The 22,417-nt window shown below is 33.3% G+C and overlaps 1 protein-coding gene across 15 annotated transcripts in view; it reads right to left on the bottom strand.

The window, feature by feature from the left end:
- The window catches only part of LOC148238882 (rho guanine nucleotide exchange factor 10-like protein), a 217,533-nt gene that overhangs the window by 8,844 nt on the left and 186,272 nt on the right, over nucleotides 1–22,417 (bottom strand). For 9 of the 15 annotated variants that reach the window (XM_088181438.1, XM_088181520.1, XM_088181486.1 and 6 more), the window contains 3 exons: nucleotides 17,359–17,554; nucleotides 292–523; nucleotides 14–220 (listed from right to left, as the gene is read on the bottom strand). In XM_088181438.1, coding sequence (XP_088037564.1) covers nucleotides 14–220; nucleotides 292–523; nucleotides 17,359–17,554 — 635 coding nt within the window. The remainder of the gene's footprint in view (nucleotides 1–13; nucleotides 221–291; nucleotides 524–17,358; nucleotides 17,555–22,417) is intronic. The other 6 variants (XM_088181513.1, XM_088181447.1, XM_088181465.1 and 3 more) reach the window with 1 other exon arrangement.

The raw sequence follows: 22,417 nt of genomic DNA, 5'->3' as shown, positions 1-22,417 counted from the left end.
TTGTTATACATACATTCACGAGGCGTTGAAGAGTTGCAACGTAAGAATTTTCACTATGAACGATAGCAGCTACTATCATCCTGCGCTTGAGTTGTTGAGGCGTCAGACCAGGCGGAGGAGGTGGTAAAGCTGGAGGTGCTTGGCGACGGTCCCACCGTGAAAGACCACTTAGCGATCCCAGGGAGTTCATCGTCGAGCCGCAAATTGTGTCTTCGTCCACCTGCAAATTTTTAAACCAAACATTACATATTGTTGGTACGATTTGTAATGATGTTAATCTATATTTATTACCTCGGGTAGTTGCGGCATTTTGGCTGGAGATGGTTCGGCAGCTACGTCGTATTGGTGTTGGGAGCCGCGACGGGTGCTGAAGAAGCGGGATAGGCGTCCACCTGGTGAGAGATCACCAGGAAGCGAAGCACAATCTGGGGCTCCACCGGCTGCTCCTCCACCACCGACGCCACGCCATTTGTCACAGAGAGTGCGAGCTTTATTCAAGGTGTTTCTAAGTTGATTGGTACTTCTGGAAATAAATAAGAAGCACGGTTTTAGTATAAATTTGATTTGTAAAGTATACATATAACTGTGTGTCAATTCCTAGGTTGTTTAATCTAGCAATATCCGGGAATCTTAATCTCTATTATTGTAATTCATAAACTTATTATTAAAAATATTTCGCAGCTAGTTGTGGGGCAAAATAATGATGACAAATGCAGGTATGTATGTGCTTTTACAAAGAAAATTTATCAGACACACTGCTGGTACTATGTTTACTAGATTACCGACAGATAAGAATTGCTTCAAACTTCAGCAACATCATTTAAAAGCTAAATTAAAATTTATAATTCCATACAAAACGTATGCATACATCTTAAACTTAAAGAAACAATAATCAAATTAAACATATTTTAACCAAATATCTATGTGTTATTTATATTTATGGGTTTAATTTTTTCAAGAATATTTCAATGTTAAATCAACTAATTGGGGATTGACAATTAGATAGTGAATAATAAACAATTTTTATAGCAACAGTTTCTTGTTGATTGGACCAATATTACTGTATTGTGTTTTTTGTGACACATAAGTAAGTAATTTTAATAGGTTTATTAATTGAATATCTAATTAAATGTTTCAAAATCTTTATCGTTGAATTATCATTTATCCTTCATCTGAAAAATTTCATTGAAGTCATTTTTTAATCCTTTAAAGTTTAAAGGATTGAATCCTAGCGTTTAAACGCTAGCGACTTTTTAGTGAGTTACCTGTTATTTTTCTCCACGCGTCAGTATCTCTTTTTAATTAAATATTTATATAGTTATAGTTAACTTCGTTTTCCTTTATTCAGCTAATTTTATTTGATATTATCAAGGAATAAGCCAAACTGATTAATATGATAACCTTAATGGGCACATAGAACGAACACTTAGAAAATCAGGATTATATTTATTTACATTATTAAAAACCACTGAGTTTTTTGATCGTATCAGGTCGGTTGCACGAACATAGTTCGTATTGAATTTTCCATTCATTCACTATCACAGCTGATTATACATATTTTATTTGAAAAAGTCACGAACTTCTTTCGTCTTCTTCCTTTTATCTCCGTCTGCGGTCATTATTTTTAAAGCACAGAAGCCAGGACGATCATCCTTTTCAGAGGTAGATAAGGGGACAACATCCACCGTTACTTTGTTGGCTGGGGCCGTGTAGTAATTTATCCGTGTGTTAACTAACAAAGTTATCTCCGGTCTCAGCATTAGCTCTACGCCCACTCTGTACACCCGACAAACTTGGACCAGAAAAAAATATTGCTTCGGTTTGGTACACACGAACCATTCAGGAATCATCGAGCATTGCCTCGACGACAATGTGTGACATTGTCGATTGGCTTTGAGTGATGGACGCATTTTTAATTAGCGATACGGACGATCGAGCGACATTTATTTATAACAATGAGAGTTCAATTCGTCAATTCGGTCTTCCTGTCGGTTGTTGGAAGACCTCGAAGACAATTAACGAGATTTGATGATGACGATGACAGCAGATGCTTGTTCGTGATACACAAACTTACGTTTGGTTCTGTTAGTAGTGTAGTGATGATTATAATAATTGGTCATAATGCTGAAATTTACAGTATTTTTAGATTCTTTTACCAACTATTTTAAAAATAAATATATTTCCAATACTACACTTTTGGGAAATCTTAACGTAGTAGCAACAGTTATTAGTACCACACACAATGTAAAAAATAAATTTATGAAATTTTGAGATTTGTTTTTATCAACATAAAAATCTGTAATACTGAAATAAAAATACTTCGGTGTGAACTTTTAAAGAAAATATTTCGTGTCCATCCTATACATACTCTTGCGCGCTTATTAATGAATGAGCATTCGTGTAGAGATAGACGAACAGATACTCCTTGTTCTAATATATCATCATTGTCTGGAAGTGTCTACGTGTCTGTGCATCCGCAGGGTTAACGACATTCCCGACTTATCTGAGCGTTTTAATTTGGACAATTCTTTAACCAGAGACCGTTGGAATAGTATGGTAAGCAATCTAGCGCTACCAACGCAATAGATTAACTTAACATACGCTTTGGAACATCAACGCTCGAAGGAAAGGCATTATTGTCCAAAGTGCGTCATGACAATGAATGCACCTCTCGTTCCTGTGTCTCACGTTCTACTTTTGGTTGCACGATTGTACCGTATAATGACTTTGCTTTGGCGCACCGTTTGACTCTTTGCTTTGATATTCTTCCCGTTTAACCCAGCAAGATCGCCAAGTCACTACGTGTGAACGTTTGAATTCTTAATTGCGCATCTCCGCTAGACTTTCTATGTGCAGAAGATCTGGATCTAGCTTTTAATTAACACACAAAGCAGATTATGTGTTTATTTATAGATTAAATGCACGTTTAATGACGTGCTTTGAGAAACCTACCCTTAATCATAAAACGATAGACCAGTGGTATGTCGGTGACTAATACCCGAAAGACATGGGTTCGAATCCCATATGAACTTTTGTGTTTTTCAATTTCTATCATGTTTTTATATAACTATAATTAAGATCGATCATCACAAATTTAAGATTTTTTTAATCTATCGTGATGATTAATTCAAAAAGAGGTCGTACATATTACGTATAAAAAATAGTGAGTTATTTCTCATAGAGAATATCATACTTATATATTGGTATAAAATATAAAAAAATCCCTTATGTGTTATTTGTCCAATTCCAATATAATACGGTAGTTTGTGATTAATAAATAAATTTATCTCATTTTTCAACACTTATTTTTATTATTTAAGGTTATTGTTAAACATTTTGCAGTACACTTTATCAAAAACCTTGATATATTGGGGAAGTATGATTTTCTTCGCATATGTACCATAACGTATGTGGAGACAAAAAATGGAATTACAATTCTAAGGAAGATATTTTCTATTATTTTTAAATACTTGGTTACATCGTTATCAATATTTTTTTGCCTTTCACCTTTTTTTATCCCTAAATAAACAATTTCTGCAATTTTTTTGACAATATGTTGGCATTGCGTGTTTTGAGAAACTTTTACTTTTTTGCAATATATCGTTGGCTTAATCTTTCTTTATGATAGGTTATTATTTGGGGAAATATAATTCGGTTTTAAAACCCCGAGATGCTGTGATGTTATTCAAATAATGTTATTGGATCAAGTGGCCCAAAACTTTTGCACATTACTTTATATTTCTACTAGCGAAAATATAATTTAACAGACAGGCGCTAGGTAAATTATATGCTGCTCTAAAATGTCTATAAAATATTTAGAAAAAAAAGTTGAGTTTGGTTAATTCGTTTAGATTAGGTTTGGGTTTGAACAACAAATGGACGTTTCGCAACCATTACAGTAAATGTGTACTTTTCACTAGTATAAATATAATTTCAATAATTTAGCATTTCACTATTTATTTATTGCGCGGATGGTCCGGTACATGTATATACGTTTGGAACATTTTGGCTTTAATAAACTGTTAGTTGAAGCCATTACTTACGTCGCTTTTTTTTACACATTTTACGCTTGTCAAAACACAGTTTAGAGCAGTATATAAATTCACTAGTAGAAATATATATCTACCGGTGAAAATTTATTCCGATATGATTTCACTGAAATGCCAGTGAAAATAAATTTTCCTAGTAATACACAATCAGTGTAGCACGTATGTACATATGTATATGTATACACCTATGACATATGTGTATCTGGAAGATCTGAGGCTGTGGTTCTATATAGGTCAGCTCGATCGTGTGAACTGCAGCGAAACGCTTTTAGGAATAATTGATACAAATAAAACCAAATACATAAATGTATCGAGGATAATCGGTAAAGCCGAATGGGTAAGGATGGATATAGAAAGAATAAAGGATTAGAAGGGAAAAGGAAATGTAATTTACCGGAAACACTCTAACTGACGATAACGAAAAAAGCGAAATAATCGAATTAATTTTACTCACGAACACGTTGGGATGTTGTCTATAATAAATATCACAAATTAGCAGTTTTTTGCTTTAAATATGTACTAATGAAAATTAAAAGTAAAAATATAAGTTGATTTCAGCTGAATTATATATATGTATCAGAAGACCACAACTACATAGGATAGGAGTCGCGTCAGACGATGTTCTTTATAGATGGTGAGATGATGAGCTCACGATGGATGGTGGCACCTTGTCAGGCGGTAAATATCATAAGAAAGGTCTTGAAATATATAAAGAAGTATTGTAATAAATATAATAACCCTATTCAAAATATTTTTAGTTAGGAGTTGAATGAACAAGTTGAAATTTTATTGCCGTCCGTGTGCAAGCATATCTATAAAATATTTTATGCGAATTCTTTTGCAGCAAAAACATATTGTTAAACAATTTTCTGCACTTAAGTTCAATGAAAGCAATAGAATTGCACAATAAACATAATGCAAGCAAACTAATGGACGACGGCAAAGAAAACGCGCACTAAGAATGTGACGATCGGATATATGTAAGTGCGCGGGACGCTCGAGAAAATTAACACGGTCACATTCTAAGCGCCGTTTACATTCTGCATAACGAACTTAATAAAGCTATGATACAATTTTATTACAATATGCGCTTCACTTTTATGTTGGTTGCAATTTTGTGCACCGGGTGTTTGAAAACATGGAACATGGGATGAGTGGCTCATAGTGCAAGCACATTAAATAATTTGTTAAAAAAAATGTTAAAAAGACTTCACTGCTCCTGACTTTTATTTACAGAAATATTGTAAGAAAAATACACTTAACTACGCAAACCAATAAGCTAAAAGCATGTTTATTGAAGTCATATCCCTGCCACATTAAAAACCGCAACGAAGGACGTTTTAGGCTGGCATTGATGAAGATAAAGGGCACATAAAAAATATTCTTTTAAATGCGATTTCCATGTTAAAAAAGTTTTGATAAAAAATAAATAAAAGTAGTGAAGATATTTATATTATCCAGCCTTCATTTCGATTATGTCTTTCGTGTCTATTATTATAATTGTGGTAATTGAGGAATAAATTATGAAGAAGCTTCGGTTGTTATTACGTATGTAATTATTTATTTATTTGCTTATTAATACGATTAAAATATTTTATAATAAGTCAAATAATAAAGTTTTCAATCCACGAAAATAAATTTACTTTGTGATGATTTTTAGCAGTGAAACAATGATTCAATTTAGTTTTGATTAAACCAATGGTGTATCTAAACTATCTGGAATTATCTAAACAGGTTTTGTAAAAAATGTGCTGTTTTTCAAAAAATAAGAAGTATTTGAAAAAATCGCTGCATGGCTTGATTTCACACATAATTTTCTACCTAGTTTAGCAAGGCAAATTTAAATAAATGACTTCCATATGTGCCTACGACTAAAAAGATACCATAACTGGAAGAGTAAGGAGTTATACCCAAAGTCTACGTATATTTTCAAGAGCTTGACAAATACTATTTATAGTACTAGAGCATATTTAAATGATATATATTATGCTGAAGAGATATTATGTGGGGAAATAAAAAAAATATAAACCTAACCATTGTTTTTCTATTTTGTTTTACGAGATTTTTGATACCCCTAGTAAAATTTGTTGCATCTATATCAACAACAGTTCTGATATTATAATATCAAGTAATCTTAAAAAATGTTCGGAAGGAAATTCGGTAACTATATTGTCACTAAAAGCAGCTCTGCAACATGTCTTAGTTATTTTTGAGATAAGGTATTACTCTTATATTGTAGTTAACTATTATTTTCATAGTAAATGAAGGCGTGGTTAAATCTGTGTGTTACAGATATACTTTGTCTGATTTTCTGGAATTAAGTAATAGGATTCCTATCTTTACTCTACCGACTGGTTCTATCACCTCAGTTAATAAAGTCATAAAATTTTTCATCTTGATTGACGCAATCGCTTTACCTAGCTAGGTGGGCGTCCGGGCCCGCATTCCACCGTTGGTTATCACTGCACCGCAAAAGCGACAGTCCGACAATGCGAGACAGTGTAAACATTTCATCACTGTCTTCACTCGCAGCAACGGCGTTCGTGTTCTTGAATGAGTGCGTTTAATTGCACAATGCGCCATGGCTGGAAAAAGGCGCTGCATTCACTGCATGACGACTGCCCTCACAAAGGAGGATGAATGCGCTGAACTTATTGAAATATGGAGCCGAGTGACATTATGGACCTGGAGTAGCGTGGGCATCGCATCTGTGCCTTCGATCTGTGGTTTATTGGATTCTGTGGTTATGAGGGTTATTTGGAATTCAGCAGTGAGAGGCGAGAAGCTATTTCATACAAGTTCAGGATTGTTATCAATGATTGATGTAACTGATATTGAAAGTAGGAAGTGATAAGATATTGACTAGACATTTTTGAAAGGAATCGTCAATTATTTATGCCAATTCAATCTTTAAATTCATTTTAGAAAGATTTTTTCATACATTTTATATTTAGCCTTTAACTATTCAAATTGTCAAGCTTCTCAAGCGCTTAAGCGTACATTTCTCTTAAGAAAAGCTATACTTCAGATGTTTTTCCAATTAAACTAATCAGGTGATTTGGAAATTGTTGTATGTAATCAGATATAGTAGTTCACTGTAATGCGCTGTAACATAAAGAGTAGAAGTTGCCACTAAAACTTTATTGCAAAATATATTTCCTTGAGAGATTTGATCTAAAATTGGGGGATAAAAATTAAACGTAAGCCGGTTGAAACTGGGTATTTTCGTGAAAATTGCCACAAGTTGGAAATGAAGTTAATTTTAAAAGGGATGTTTCGGATATTTAATATTCGTTCATATTTGTGGTAAAGTAATATAATAGAAATTTCCACCTTTTAGATTAATATTGCTACTTTAAAAATATAATGTGCACGTCATTTACAGGAGCCATAGAGCTAACAGCTAAAAGCCTATAAAATTATAATAAAAACACTTTTGAAAAAATACTAATATTTCCCGAATTAATATTATGTTGTTGTAGATTTTATCAATGGCTGGTATTAATTTTTCGTCTCTTTTAAACCAATACGAATAAAATTGAATTTTAAGTTTGTATTAAATACGTTCATCTGCTATACAAACATTTATGAAATTTGCGATTTTTCTCAGACTAGTAACTCTGAGGTTGCGGGTTCGAGCCCCGGCAGCGGCGCTCAAAGTTTTATTTATAAAAATGCGCTATTATTAAAAAAACGGCCTCAGCTGCAGTGACATCTATTGATTATAAATTGTATAACATATAATAATTTATAATTAATTACATATATGATTCCGATTCCCAGACTTTTAGTCTGGTTTGTGGGTATTCATTATGATTGATTTACTCAGTTGATACAGATTTGCCCGTTGTAACGTATTGGGCTAACACCTGTCAGGTTACAGGCAAAGATTTAATAAAAATAAATGAACATAACAATAATTAAAACGAAGCTTCGTGTTAATATAAAGTTTAGAATTTTATTTTTCATTTTTGTATTTTTCAATTACTCATTCAAATAGTTGAAAATAACGAATATTAATGCATCGTAATTTTATTTATCAGAAACGTATAAATGTAAATAAACCATGTATGTAAAAGTAAGATTACACAATAACCAGCGGTGTGGCTAGAGGATGGAGGGCGGACCACCCCAGGCGGCACTTGTTTGGGGGCGGAATTTTCGCGATGGAAGGACCGTTCGTGTAGTGTGGTTCCTAAACTGGATGCGCTAAATATATATATATATATATATATAAGTTGAATATATGAAAACAATAAGCAACAGTTTAACAAATGCTGATTTTATGACCCGACTAGCCTCCATAGATAAAAATATTTTTGATTGGCCCGATTTTTGTCTAGTTTCTTAGAATCGGTAAAAGTCAAAGTTACACCAGATGTTCTCCATTGTTTGTTCGAGTCGAGCACGTACTAAAATAACGAAATGCCTGATAACCATTAACATATTTCATCAAACTTGAAAACTGTTTTGCATATTTTTTTATATGCATATAATAAATGAAGGGTATGTAGCGTATCTGTGTGTGTGGGGGGGGGGGTCAAAAGACCGCCTGCCACGGAAAGTTTTAGCATATTGAAAACATGCATCGAGTTACAGATTTTTAGGAAGGTCAAATTTTGTATTTGATAATTGTATGGCGAAGTTAAGGACGGCACAAACCATAGGTAGGCCACTGACAACAAATGCCCTAACTTAAGGAACAATATAGTTATACTATTAAAAATAATTTATTACATTCCCACAGTTGGAAGACTAGAGAAAGTGTTTTATCTGAACGCACTGAAAATATAGATTTTCACTGAAATTTAATGGCGTCACTTTCTCAACGAATTTGACACTTGAATAATATTGTAAATATTATTCAAGTGTCAAATTCGATTAAATAATTTGAGAGACTACAATATAAAACTATATATATTAGGTTAGATATATGAGTATAGAATCTGTATATTCATACTGTTTGTAGGTATGGAATTTATTCTAAATTTAATCGATAGCTGTATTGGGTATTTGAATATTCCTATTATCTTTTAAATGTTTATAAAATATTTAAAACATATGTATATTGAGTTTAAAAGCATGACATCACAAGACAAAGGAAGAGCCTCGACCTTCGTCCATAGTCATTTATCTTAAAATTGTGGGTGTTTTCTGCTTTCTGTTTTTCTGCATGGGTGGTTTCAGACGTTAAAAAAACCCTAAGTGACTTGTCGTGGACTATCCCATTATTAAAAGACGTGAAGCTTTTTAATTCTACGTAATTAAATTCGATTTATAAGGATCTAAATTAATATATACATTTTTATGTTGGAATTTAATCCCAGTAATCGTAATGTCTATACTTGTTGGTGTTAATGAATTTGAAGATTATTTAGTTAACGCCATAGCACGGGCTCTTCGACGAGTAATTTAATTTAATTAACACTACCAAGCGATCCGTGATAGTTTCTTCTGTTTGAGCTATTACTTTAGTGTTTATTTTAATTTATCATTAAAAATACCAGTTCCCACGATTGATCTCAGTTACAGCCGGTCCATCGACTCTGCGTAGGCGTGTTGAGATGATGCACCTAGGCGTTCTAAAACGTACAAAATCAATTATGTACAATTATCTTCTTGCACACATCTCAGGTCCGTTTATCCCTTGGAGGTGATAAGGTCCACTTAATGCGGGATTAGAATTTTATCACGAAACACGCTTCTGAGCTGATTTATTATGAATACTAGATTCAAACCGTTCACTGCTAACTATTAGGTAGTTTCACAAGATTTTTACTCATCGAAATGTTATATATCGATACTTTAGATATTAAATGAGTATTTCGTCAAAGCAAAAGTTACTTTTGAAGAACATAAAAAACGACGACAATTAAAAATAATAATAAGAGGGATTTCCTTTGACTACTAACAAGGGACATATGTACTCGTCGTTATTTATGTAGTTGAATCGTTACAGCAAATATATCTTATTTTGATTATTAAAATTATTTTTATTCGGTCACTTCATATCAGTAGGGTTTGAATCTAGCACTGCCCTTTCGAAATAAAAAATTGGTTATTTACGCTAGCAGTGGAAAGTCCTTCGTAAAGGCAATTTTCAGGATCGTTTTTTCTCTTATCTTAACTTGGCGCCCCATAAAGTTTGAGGTCGCAGAAGGACAATCTTGATCCGAGGATAAGTTGATGGATGCGGAATGGCTCCCTCAAGGTTTAAGCTGTTTAGATAGCATAACATCAAACTTTAAAATTAGAGCATGCATTAAATAATATGTAAAATGTTATATCCAATTTGAAAGCAGGTTATGGTTTTAAGATAGCATCGCAAAGCTTTATAGCCAGCAGCTTATCGGGATTAAAGTAAATTGCAAGCACATGCTGGACAAAATAAAATCATAACACAACGAAGCTGAACGTATTCTGAGAATACATATATTATAAATGGATGTAATGCATTATAATATGCAGGTACATGATGAGTCAGTTTCTATGTTATCTTCTCATGAGTAACTTCTGGGTGATCGAATAGGAAAACCCGATGCTTCTCAACGTTCGGTTATAATATTAAACACAATTGTTTGTGAAATCTAAGTTATACGACGTCGTCAATGCGGAATAGTAAAGATATAGGAAAGATTAAGCAAATAGAAGACAGGTTCGTGTCATTTTTATTATGTCCAACTTTCCAAAGCATGTCTGTCGTGGGACGACCGGAAAATTAAACACGATATAAGCGTCAATATTTTATATGGATATTAATTTACGAACACGCTAAGATATGTAAGGTATCTTGTCGTTGGCTCATTTTGGTTAATTTGTTTGACACAATTTGATTTACAGTTAGACGAGGATTTTTATTACAACCTATAGTGCCTAAATAACTTAATTATTACCTAACATTGTCATAAATACGATAAAGACACATAAACGAGAATATAAACACAGATAATTTGTAATTGATAAAATACTAATTAAATTTATGACTCAAAAAATACCAATATCAATGTATTTAATCTTTAATATTTATGTAGTGGTTGATACTCTAGAACAGGGGTCGGCAATTTTTTGTCTATAAACCGGATCGGGATTATTTTAGACTCAGCTGGCCAGAAAGCAAAATTAAAATGAGTTTAAAAAGAAGACGTTATTTTCCCTAAAATGTACAATTTTAGCATCTATTGCAAATGTCACAAAACACGTGACTCAAGTAATTTACATATGAGAATAATCTAATTTATTTTTTTGAGATTTTCATTAAAGTATGGTTCGAATTATTGAAAATGGTCATCCGTTAATACTGATCTAAAATTGTGATTTTATGTACTTCATCGTTAAAAATGTCTTTTGCATAGGTCATGCAGAACATAAATATAAATCTCAAGCGTATAATCTCAATTGATCGTATTAGTCATTTGAGACACATTTAGAGAATTATGTTAGTTTATTTTCTTCGAATTAGCTTTTTAGCATGTCACGTACAGAACAAGCTTCTCAATTGTATAGCCAAATGATTTTTTTAAAATTAAAATGTATTCTGCACATGCATTAAGATTTGAAAAACGCTTCTAGAACTGCAGTTTTTTCGTACAAACTTTTGTGGGAATAGAGATTTCATTTATTAGTAGTTTGAAATAAACAGTGACTCAATTAACGCTAGTTGTCATCAGAATGACAGTGTAAGTTTCATATATGAGCACTGTTTTTCATTGTAGTTTTAGATTAAATTGAAAAAGCCAATGGTATTTGCAGCATAGGCTAATTTCCAAAGCCATTCAGTGTTCGATAATAGTAGCTAGATGCATGTTTTTTCGTTAAGAAAAATTTAAATCGCTTTCTTAAGTTAAAAAGTTCGATACTGCATAACCATGACTGAATCATTAATCTGCTGTATAGTAGGAAAGTCAGCATATTTAGCTTCTAAAAAAGTTCAATAACACATGATAGATTTTGAAATTATTTGCTTTGCTATTAAATTGGCTATTGATGTTACTCACAATGTGCTCAATATTTTTATAGCAATTGTTCTCACCGAAAGAATGCAACAATCATACACGACATTATAAATTCACTTTCGGTAAATGACTTTATTTTATTAGTTAATAAATGAGCTACTAGTGAACTAACTTTAGTTACACCCTCATTTTCTTTATTTTAATATAGCAAAAAATGCGTTGTGATAAAAATATTCATTTTAAAATTTTGAACTTTTCTGATTTTTGCTTTTCTACAAGTTGTGAATATCGTGTCGAGTGCTTAGTCTGATAGTAACAACATATATTGTATTATTTAAATACAGACATCATGTTATTTTTTGTCATATAATTCGATTATATGATAAAGCATATTTTCTGTCTTTAAAAATAAAAATAAAATATTGCATGAGTCAGGGTTAAATGAGGCACTGAAAACCCTGTCGAATATAACTGCGTAATGTCACAATTTTATGCAAAGCAATAGGAGGACCACGTACGGGTATATCTCGCAACACTTCAACTCAGCGGTTGTCTGTTCCGTTACAGCGCTTATTTTAGAAATTTGAAAGAGTTTGAAAATGTTAAATATATTATATGAATCATAATGAAATTCTATTGTATAGAAAAATATTATAATATATGAAGCACCAATGTGTTATAAAATAATAAGTGTAAACACATTGTTCAGGTACCTTATATTTCGCATCAGAAACCCTAGATTATTTTATGCCTTTTCGAGATGACAAGACCCTTTATAAATTTTCTCTTTGAGCAGAATTTCTTCGAAGTTTTATATAAAAAATAAAGTAAAATATAAATATTGATTTACTAATGGGCACTTTTACAGGAAGGGAAAAAATTGTGTGGTTTATTTTAATTCATTGGAATGACGTAATAATAAAATGAATCTCCAATTCTACTTATGATTTTATTGATTGAAAATTTATTGAACTATAGACCAGTTGTATAGGTCGGTGAATAGTACCTGAAATACCCGGGTTTGAATTCCATATGAACGTTCCCCGATCAGAATTTATGATTTTCACGAAATTAACTAATCATTTTTAATAAGAAAACTTTTCGTAAATTATGATTTAAGTTTAAGTAGCAAAGTTGTAAGAATTTTAAATAAAACTCTTAGTAAGCTAAATGCTTACATTTTGAGCAGAATTCCCATTTTAGTGCATCAAATAATAAACATCTTTGAATTTATGACTCGCGACCGAGTTATGCAAACGTATTGCTGATGCATCACAATTTGTTATTAATTTCTTCATTGCGAACCATACTGTTGGAAGCATCACGTCCGTCGTCGGTTTACCGGCACAGAAATAGCCACAGTTGCAGTTTACGACACTTGGTGCACTTATTGCCCGTCGTCTGACCGTTCGCTGCAGACCCAGACATAACTCTGAATACATTTTTTGTGATGCAAACCCAGACGGCGTTCAAAGGTGTCGAGGAATCCTTTTCCATTAGGTTATTTTTTCAAAGTTGCACAAAGAGGAATCGTTTTTATGTTCAATATGTAGGCGGTGTTCTAAGTGCCAGGTTTTAGGCACCTAATGGCGCAATCGAATCTCTCGCTCGATTCGATCGGTCGGTGTGGAGCTTTCAAGTCTCGCTTGACTGGCGTCTCGTTTATTGCTCGAGCTTTATGTGCGAACCGGCTATTTATGACTTCTCGGGATGCATGTGAGATTTCCACGGCCAATGCTGAGCGAACGGCGCAGTTATGGACGCCGAGTGAACAAGGAAAGACGCATTGTTCCCATTGTTCTATGACGTGTAGCGAATTTCGTCCATGAATCATGCTATAGTCTTAACAGCTTAGTTTGATCTCTCTTTACAATTCAACGCAGTAACTTGAACTAAATTCATAACGAAAAAGGACCAAATTGAAGCTGTGTAAAACATCGTAGAACCTAGTGGTAACCCTTAAAAACTCATACATGTAAACACGTGACTGTAAAATACGTGTGTAATGAGCACGCACAATACATCACTTGACATCAGACATTTGATCTTATTAAAGAGACACTCGCTTTTGCTAGAAAGGATGAAATTGAGATAGTAGCAATACATTTGTAAAATGGTAGGTAAAAGGAAATAAATATGGAATAGAATTATATTTTAAATATAAATAAATTAAACTAAAATAATAGAAAAAAAGCTATCTACATAACACATTTTAAATAAATTAGATGAAGGTATCTCAGTCAAAACTTTAAAAACGTATGTTTGTCCTAACATGGCAGTCGCTAGTCTAAAGCATTACAATTGGGTAACAATTTCCATATATGTATCTAACAAGTCACATATATTTTGCTTTCTGGGAAATATTTTTTGGAACTGTACAGAATATTTTTTATTGCTTTTGGAACTACCAGTACATATTTGTATGAAGAAGAAGGTTCTGCGTTCCATTATTTGTCTGACCCGGACTATCTATAGAGCTTTTCTGACCTTGGAAAAATTTTCTTTGAACGCTTCACTTCAAACGCACCAAAGTCCGTCACGCTCCACCGAACAGTCTTTGTACTGCACTGTAATATATTATTAATCTTGGATCGTTCATTATTAAGGAAATATATGATTGATGACAATCGCGATGTGAAATCGATTTGCTGCTATTGCAAGTTAACTATGAAGGCGTGCGTCAAAAGCGCACTTGTCTTTCAAGAATCAATAGTAGATTAATCGACACGCAGTTCTAAAAATGTTTGAACCTTGTAAATAAAACAAATATATTTAATATGTGTCTCGATATGTCTTTAACGCGAACAAGAGTGACTACTATTGAATTATAGGGACATTACACAATAAATTTGTCAATATGATATAACGTATAAGGTTATATACAGTATCATGCTAAAAAAGTTATATTTTTAATAAATTTATGTATTAAAGTATTACATATAAAAAATTCATTATTAAATTTTTAAAAAACATGTAGTGTAAAATATTTTAAAACTGTATATTATCATTAACATATTATTTTGTTGCACATTCTTAGTCTTATTTAAAGCACGGAAAAGCATGGAAAACTAAATATTGTTATTATTACAATCAAAGGTCTACCGAATATGGTCGAGGTCGCCGAGACATTAGAGCGGGCAGACCCAAGCTCGACCGAAGTAGCCCCGAATTAACACATTATATTTTCCGTCCTTGCCCAACCATGGCCTACTTCCAGAGAGTGTGGAGGAAGCATAATGCTTGCACTACACTCTCTGGAAGTTGTCCGAACCGAAGTTCAACTGAAGTCGGCCAAGGTCGCCGACTTCCGAGTAGCGGCCACACTGCCACAAATTTCATATGCTGTCCGGACAGCGGCGGCTGCTGTCATGTACAGCTGGCATATTTGCGCGCGATCGAAAAATGTGCCAAATAATCGCAATTTTTAAATTGTCATATTATTAAAATTACGCTACTGATAATTATAAAAGTTTGTGTGGGCACTCACTAATACAATAGCAGTGAAAACTTTTCGGTCGTAAATATTCAATTTACGCAAAATCTTTGTCGGCTTTTGCAAAATACCATAAGGCAAAAAAATGATACTTCAGAATACGAACACCACATCTGTGACTATCCTAGAATTTGTTGCCATCGATTATAAATAAGAATTCATTATGGTGTCACATTTATATAAGCCGATCTAAGAAAATACATATTTAACAAAATCAAGTACCACTAATTATTTAACTTTATATGAAAAAAAATATAATATCGATATCTGTTAGAAGAATATACTATCAAAAATATAATTAATCCCTTTTGGTGCCCTAAAATATTCAAAGATGTCAGTAAGAGTCTGTTGAAGTCCTCGATAAGCATGTGGTATTATAACTTGACCACGTGACTACGATGCAGCGCTCGATATGCGTGTTGATCATAGGACACCTACGCGCATACTGAAATTTAGCCGAGTTACTCGTTCTATCTCAGTTTGCGAAAAACCATATCATTATCTCTCTCACTCTCGTCACTTAACACGCGAGAGAGCGAAAGGGGAAGTATCTCACCGCTCGCGCTCGAAAGAGCAGCTCCGACTTCGGTTTCTTTGACTTCGACTGAATTATCCCCACTTTACCTTCCGTTCTTGGTAACCTCAGACAACTTCTGAGAGATTTTAGAGCGGGCAGAACCGAACTCGACCGAAGTAACCCCGAAGTAACCCACTATATTCTCCGTCCTTGGCCAACCTTGGCCCACTTCCAGAGAGTGTAGTGCAAGCATAACGGTTCCTAACAGTTCCCAGTAATTCAGTCTTTCTAGCAAAGAAATGACTGCGCCACCGTGGCCTGCTGGTCTTTTTTATGATAAGGATGGCTGGCGAAGTGAAAGCAAAAGCAGGTATTGCATACACGAAATATTTTTAGCTAAATATGCATCACTAAACATTGGTGTTAAATATTAGCAATAAGTGAGTCTCAATAATAAAAACGTATTTGAAAAAATTTGCGCAAAATGTATGTAAAAATATATTTTTTTATTGTATCATTGCTATTTATTACATCAGTGAGAACTTTAGTTTTGTTAATCAATAAACATGGTAAATCATGCAATAAGTACTCGGATTTTTTTTCGGGCAATATGCTAAAATAATAATAACAATGGCAATACCGGTATTGACTGTTTTCTCTCTCGATAATATCGGTATTATTACAATCCTTACGCCTATCAGGCAAGCACATTTGCAGTATTACATGATCTTCACCTTTAGCTGAGTTATTGCACCCGTTTCGACATTTTATTTATCTTTGAACCGCTGATAAGTTATAACCGACAAACTGTTAAATTTTTCTTGTCGATAACCCAATTGAAGAATATAAGATAATATTGATTTTTACTTAAACTAATTGAGGACCATAGAGCATTAAAATTTTAATAAATATTTTTACTACGAAAGCTGACGGCCATTTGGCTAGGTTCTCAAAAACATTATAAAATATACATAACCCTTAATGAGTGAGTAAAAAACCGAGAAATCCAACCAAGGATTACGTATATATCTTAAATTCTTTATGATTTCGAGAATTTATGCGTTTCCGAAAATGACGGCAAGTAATTGTGCTCTAATTCATTTAATTTAATAAAATTACGATGCTTTTTTTATGGGCCCCATAATAGTACTTTAAAAACTCTTTCGAACCATTAATATCAACAGTAACAATTATTAAGTATGGATATGTATCTCAATTGACATTTAATAGAGCCAATAACCAGAAAAGGTAGTTATAAAGGAGGATAATCTATTGTTTAAGACCCCACTGAAGTGCAGAGAGTTTTCGGTCGCGTTATACTTAATAAAGTATAAATAATTCACTTACTTGAATCCAATCGATTTGTCGTTTTCGTCGTCGGAAGAAGCGTCGCGGTCACTGGCGGAGCCCCAGGACTCTTCTCTAGATGGTGGGTCTCTGCGGGGTGTCCTCAAAGAGCGCCGCCCTGTGCCTCCGCGGTCCTCCCAGGGGCCTCCGCCTCCGCCACCTCCTCCTCCACCTCCCCCTTGCAATCGGGGTTCATCTGTAACAATACAATTAATACGTTATTATCGAATGAGATGATATCCGACGATTACCATTATACAACAACCAAACATCGACGATTTTAAAACGGTTAATGTATTACCATTAAAAATATATTTTGTGGTTAAACTTGTAGAGTGTGAAAGTCGGCAAAAATCGTATATTTATGGGTATTGACGCTATCGAGATTCACGCGGCACACATGTTAAGATTTACACGACGGTATATTTACATTGTGTCATAAATAAAATAAAGAAGAAAGTGTCGATAGTATGTGTTGATTTAAGTGTTTATGAGTTACCGTAAAATTTGTGGTAAATCAATGAAATTATATTAACATGAGGAATATCAGTTTATATTAAATTTACGTACGGAATGGATCTTCTAGTATTGATATGCACGGGCACAAAGATACTATATTGAAAAAGGATTCGTGAAAGACAATCTTCAAAATTTAATGTAGTGTTGTAAAAAAGACATGGCAATTTAGATTGAGACTTTGTTTGAAAATGTACACATTTGTGAAATTTTATTATATCACGTATATTATATAGGATTTACTAGATATCTAAAATGTATTTAACTTTGTATTTGATGGATCTAGTTAATAACTAAACAAACATTGTGCAACATTTACGTTATAAATCAAAGTTAAACCATTTGTTCGAATGGTTAGAAATGCAGTGGTTGTGCAATGTTTGTGTTCATGACGGACATTAACCGTTCATCAATTTATTTAACCATGACACGACCGTGCTTATATTAAATTATGAAATATATCAGAAACAAGGGTCAAAGATCAAGACTATTTTATAAATAAAAATACGACATTGAAAGGTTTCGTAAAACTTTATCTTTGATCAATGTAACGCATTTTACAATGCCTACTATGCGAGAAACACACAGTACACTTTTATACGTAGGAATAAACAAAACGATCTGGTCATTAATCCTTCAATAGGAAATATCCCCAGGCGCTTAGTTCTTATGGTATAGTAAATTTTTAATAGGCGACTGTATCGTAGAACGTTGTCGCCGTAAATCTTGCGTCCAGATATAATTCCATTATAATGAAGTGGTCCCTCATTGTAGTGCTATCGATACACCATCTTTTGGGAGTCTAACGCACCGCTAAGTGATCAAAGGGGATTCCACGTGTCAATTGTGGGCGTGATTAATCTGGTAGGGTAAAATATTAAATATGAATAACAATAATTCGAATCGTGAGAGTCACTGTTGTTAATTAGGTCAACGGTGTGTACCAGATGAAGGATGACTACGATGCACTAATGAAAAACTATAGTTGAAACAATAAAGATGGAAAAATCTGATTAATGGTCTTACATATCTTAATTCATCTTAACTTGCTTAAATTTTTTCACACAAGAAACGAAAATAATCGTACAAGATTTCGTACCTACAGCTTACTCTCGATTATCCGGGTTAATGCTAAGGGGGAGGACACAGATTTTATTTGGTTTTTAAAGATGCATAATATTTTTACAATACATATTATCATTTTTTATTGTGTAAAGAAAATCTGTGATTCTCGTTTGCTTTTGAGGTTCTCTTAAAATTTTTTTAATAGCAATACATTTAAAAAAAATCTATTGTCGTTTCTAATATCTCTTTATCCATATACACTTATTTTTAAGAAGTAGCATTATCCATAAATATTACTACTTTATCACACTTATTGAAAAAATTTAAATTATTAAAAAAAAAGCAATTTATTTTCATCAAGGGTAATCCGTATTCGGAATTGAGACTACGTTGTATTTAAATATTTCCTTTGGCTATAGTTAATAAAAGCGACATCTGCAGATGATTTTTGTATTTTTTTGTAAACACGGCGAAATCCGATACATCTGTGAATCCTGTGCCGTTCTACTCCACAGAGGTACCCTTTTAATAAAAAAATACTATTCATTGATGAACCTTTAAAAACCACAATTACGTCCTGTGTGTAAACAATTACAATATAGTAGTGTTCTGATATTTAGAGTAAATCTTTACATCTACGGATTATATAGTAAATAGTGAATAAAAACAAAATAATATACAGAATCAAGATTACCCTGTATTTAAATCTCTGCTTTTGCTATACTTAATAAAAGCGAGATCATCAGATGATTTTTGTTAATTTTCTAAACAGGGCGAAATCCGATACATTTGTGGATCCTGTGTCGTTCTACTCCACAGAGGTACCCTTTTACTAAAAAATGCTATTCATTGGTGAATCATTAAAGACCACAATTACGTTCTGTGTGTAAAAATATTTTACCGAAAAATAAATATTTTATTCAATGCCCATCATATTAAGTGTTGATTAAAAAAATATAAAATATAAAACATATATTTAACAATTTGTCAGTTTTATTTAATGACATAAGTTTATATACATACAATCGTATATCCTTTCTATATTAAGCCGTGAACCAAATCTAGATCAATCAGTAGTATGCAACAAATAAAAGATGTGCTAATAGATCGCTTCGAACTACAGTTATTTCATTCACTGTCTATTCTTTCAGCAGCTGAGACGTTTAAAAACTGGTTTCTCGACTATGCGTGACACCATGATACGGTTACCCTGTCCTCCTGTTGGCGTTTCAACTTTTTTTATTGATCTGATACTCATTCCGAAGTCGGCACACGCCCAACCTGGGATAATATTGAGGGAGTTGCACTCTGAGTTTTATACCTACCGAGAGATCAGAACACTTTTTGTGTGGCATATCGAATTCCTTACATGAGTACATACGCTTGTATTGGATTTATATGACAGGTGCCAGTAAATCAAGAATGGTCAGTAAAAATAGTGTCTATTTCTTCGACACACCGTCAAATATGTTAGCAATTACAATGCTTCTTAAAAAGCGATTCCTCCAAGAAAAAGTCGTCTTATCCAGAAGCATATTACAAATCAGGGAATATGTATACAAGTAGTATATATATGCATGAGGAGGCAGTAATTAAAGACTGCTATGATCTGGGCGGGTGAACTCACAGGTTTCTAAATAGGAAAGTCTCGTCGTTTACCACAAATGGAGCTTCAATGCCGATGAGAAAACGCGGTGTGATTGGAATTTATTATGTATACATTAAAGCGATTGTTATGCCAGTTTTTCTTTTCGATCATAACGCAAAGATTGATCTCGACGCATGATCCTGGTCTTAAATGACGATCTGGCATGCGTCCAAGTACCGAACGCAGAAGCTTGTAATTTATTGTATTGATCGCTTTTCAACTTGAAATTAATTATGATTCGATCAGTTTATTATTAATATTGGTTTGGAATCTGTTCTAGTTAATAATACACTAGCTTTTGAACGCGCGTTATGTTCTCACATTTGTTAAATAATATTCTTCAATTAGATGTATTAAATTACTTCACAACCAATTGTGTTTCATTGCACAGTCTTGATATATAAATTTCTTAGCATTTTAAGCACAAAAATAGCTTACTTATTAAGTAGAAGAAACGTGCTGTAGCTGGCAACGTTTTTAGGTTAAGTCATAGTAAATACCCACATAATATAATTTAAAAATTCGCAACGTAATGTAAAAAATCATAGATACTTAAGATCTCGCATAAGACGGTACGGGATTCGTTGTATTTTATTTGGAATGTTATATAATTTTAATAAAAAGGACACGTATTCAAAACAGTTGTGAAATAATTAATGAAATTTTGAATGATTGACAGTCAATGCCATTAGTATTAGTCAATCTTTATGTGATGTTATTTGATTAAGAATAAACTGATGGCAAATATAGGCAGATTGCCATTCAAGTGCTCGATATATTGATATAAAAGCATAGATAGATTCTTTCTCATATAACTAACAACGAAAATGCATTATCGTGTTATTATTTCAGTACAACAAACCCAATGATAAATTTGGAAAGGAATATTCAAGCAGATTTTCGATTTGTTTGCGTATTTGGCACCTTTAAATAAACGGTTTATTTGTAAGTAATTCAATGTCAATATAATGTTAAATAAATGGCTTTTACCATAATGACGCAAGCTTTATTACGACAGATAATCGAAAAGTAAAGATACAAAGTCCAGAGAATATTTCTATAGAATTTTATATTGAGACTTATATTTTTTATTATACATAAATAAAAGTGGATGGTTTTCCCATAAGCGTCAGTTCTTCTTGCTAAAAATCAATCAAGTCTGCGATGAATTTCATCTGCAGTTTTTCTTTTTGCACATAAGAATGCATCATTGAACGAACCTCGCCCTTAGCAGGATTATGAATAGTCATATTTATAATACATACTACAAGCACAAGAGATTGAGGTCTGTTAAATTTAGAGTACTAGAAAATCACTTTCGTTTTTAATTGTCTTATGTATTTTAGTATATATTTACACTATTCGTTGGACAAACGATCTATTGTATTGTAGATTGAGACAGGAGCTGTTGCAATCAAATCCATCGATCAGATTTTGTGATAGTTCGAGAATTTCGAAAATGTCCATAGCCTGGTGGCATTTCCTTCTGCTATTCGAGCATCACGAACGGGGAATAAATCAAGTTCAACAGGCGTTCTGTACGTGTCGCAACTCCGGGCAAAAATGATACTCTGACCGAACCGAGACCTCCCGCTGAACCGTGATTTGTGTTGCTTTTTGAGGTTCGAACACGAAGACGAGGACCTTTGGTGTGCTCGGTATGTGCACGACACAGTACACGTACCGAAAGAAAACGGGCCAAGATCGAGGGACACAATCGAGATTTGGGACGACGGAGATAATTGTGGAATTTTTGATAGACAAGTCGTGGGCGAGAAAATGCCAAACAGTACCAATTGATCGACACTCGGCATTCCATTGGATACAGAT

The sequence above is a fragment of the Plectrocnemia conspersa genome, unplaced genomic scaffold (genome assembly GCF_051122295.1).
Source record: "Plectrocnemia conspersa isolate PC_06_02 unplaced genomic scaffold, ASM5112229v1 ptg000001l, whole genome shotgun sequence".
In the NCBI taxonomy this organism is placed as follows: Eukaryota; Metazoa; Arthropoda; class Insecta; order Trichoptera; family Polycentropodidae; genus Plectrocnemia; species Plectrocnemia conspersa.
This window is presented reverse-complemented; position numbering and strand designations above follow the sequence as displayed.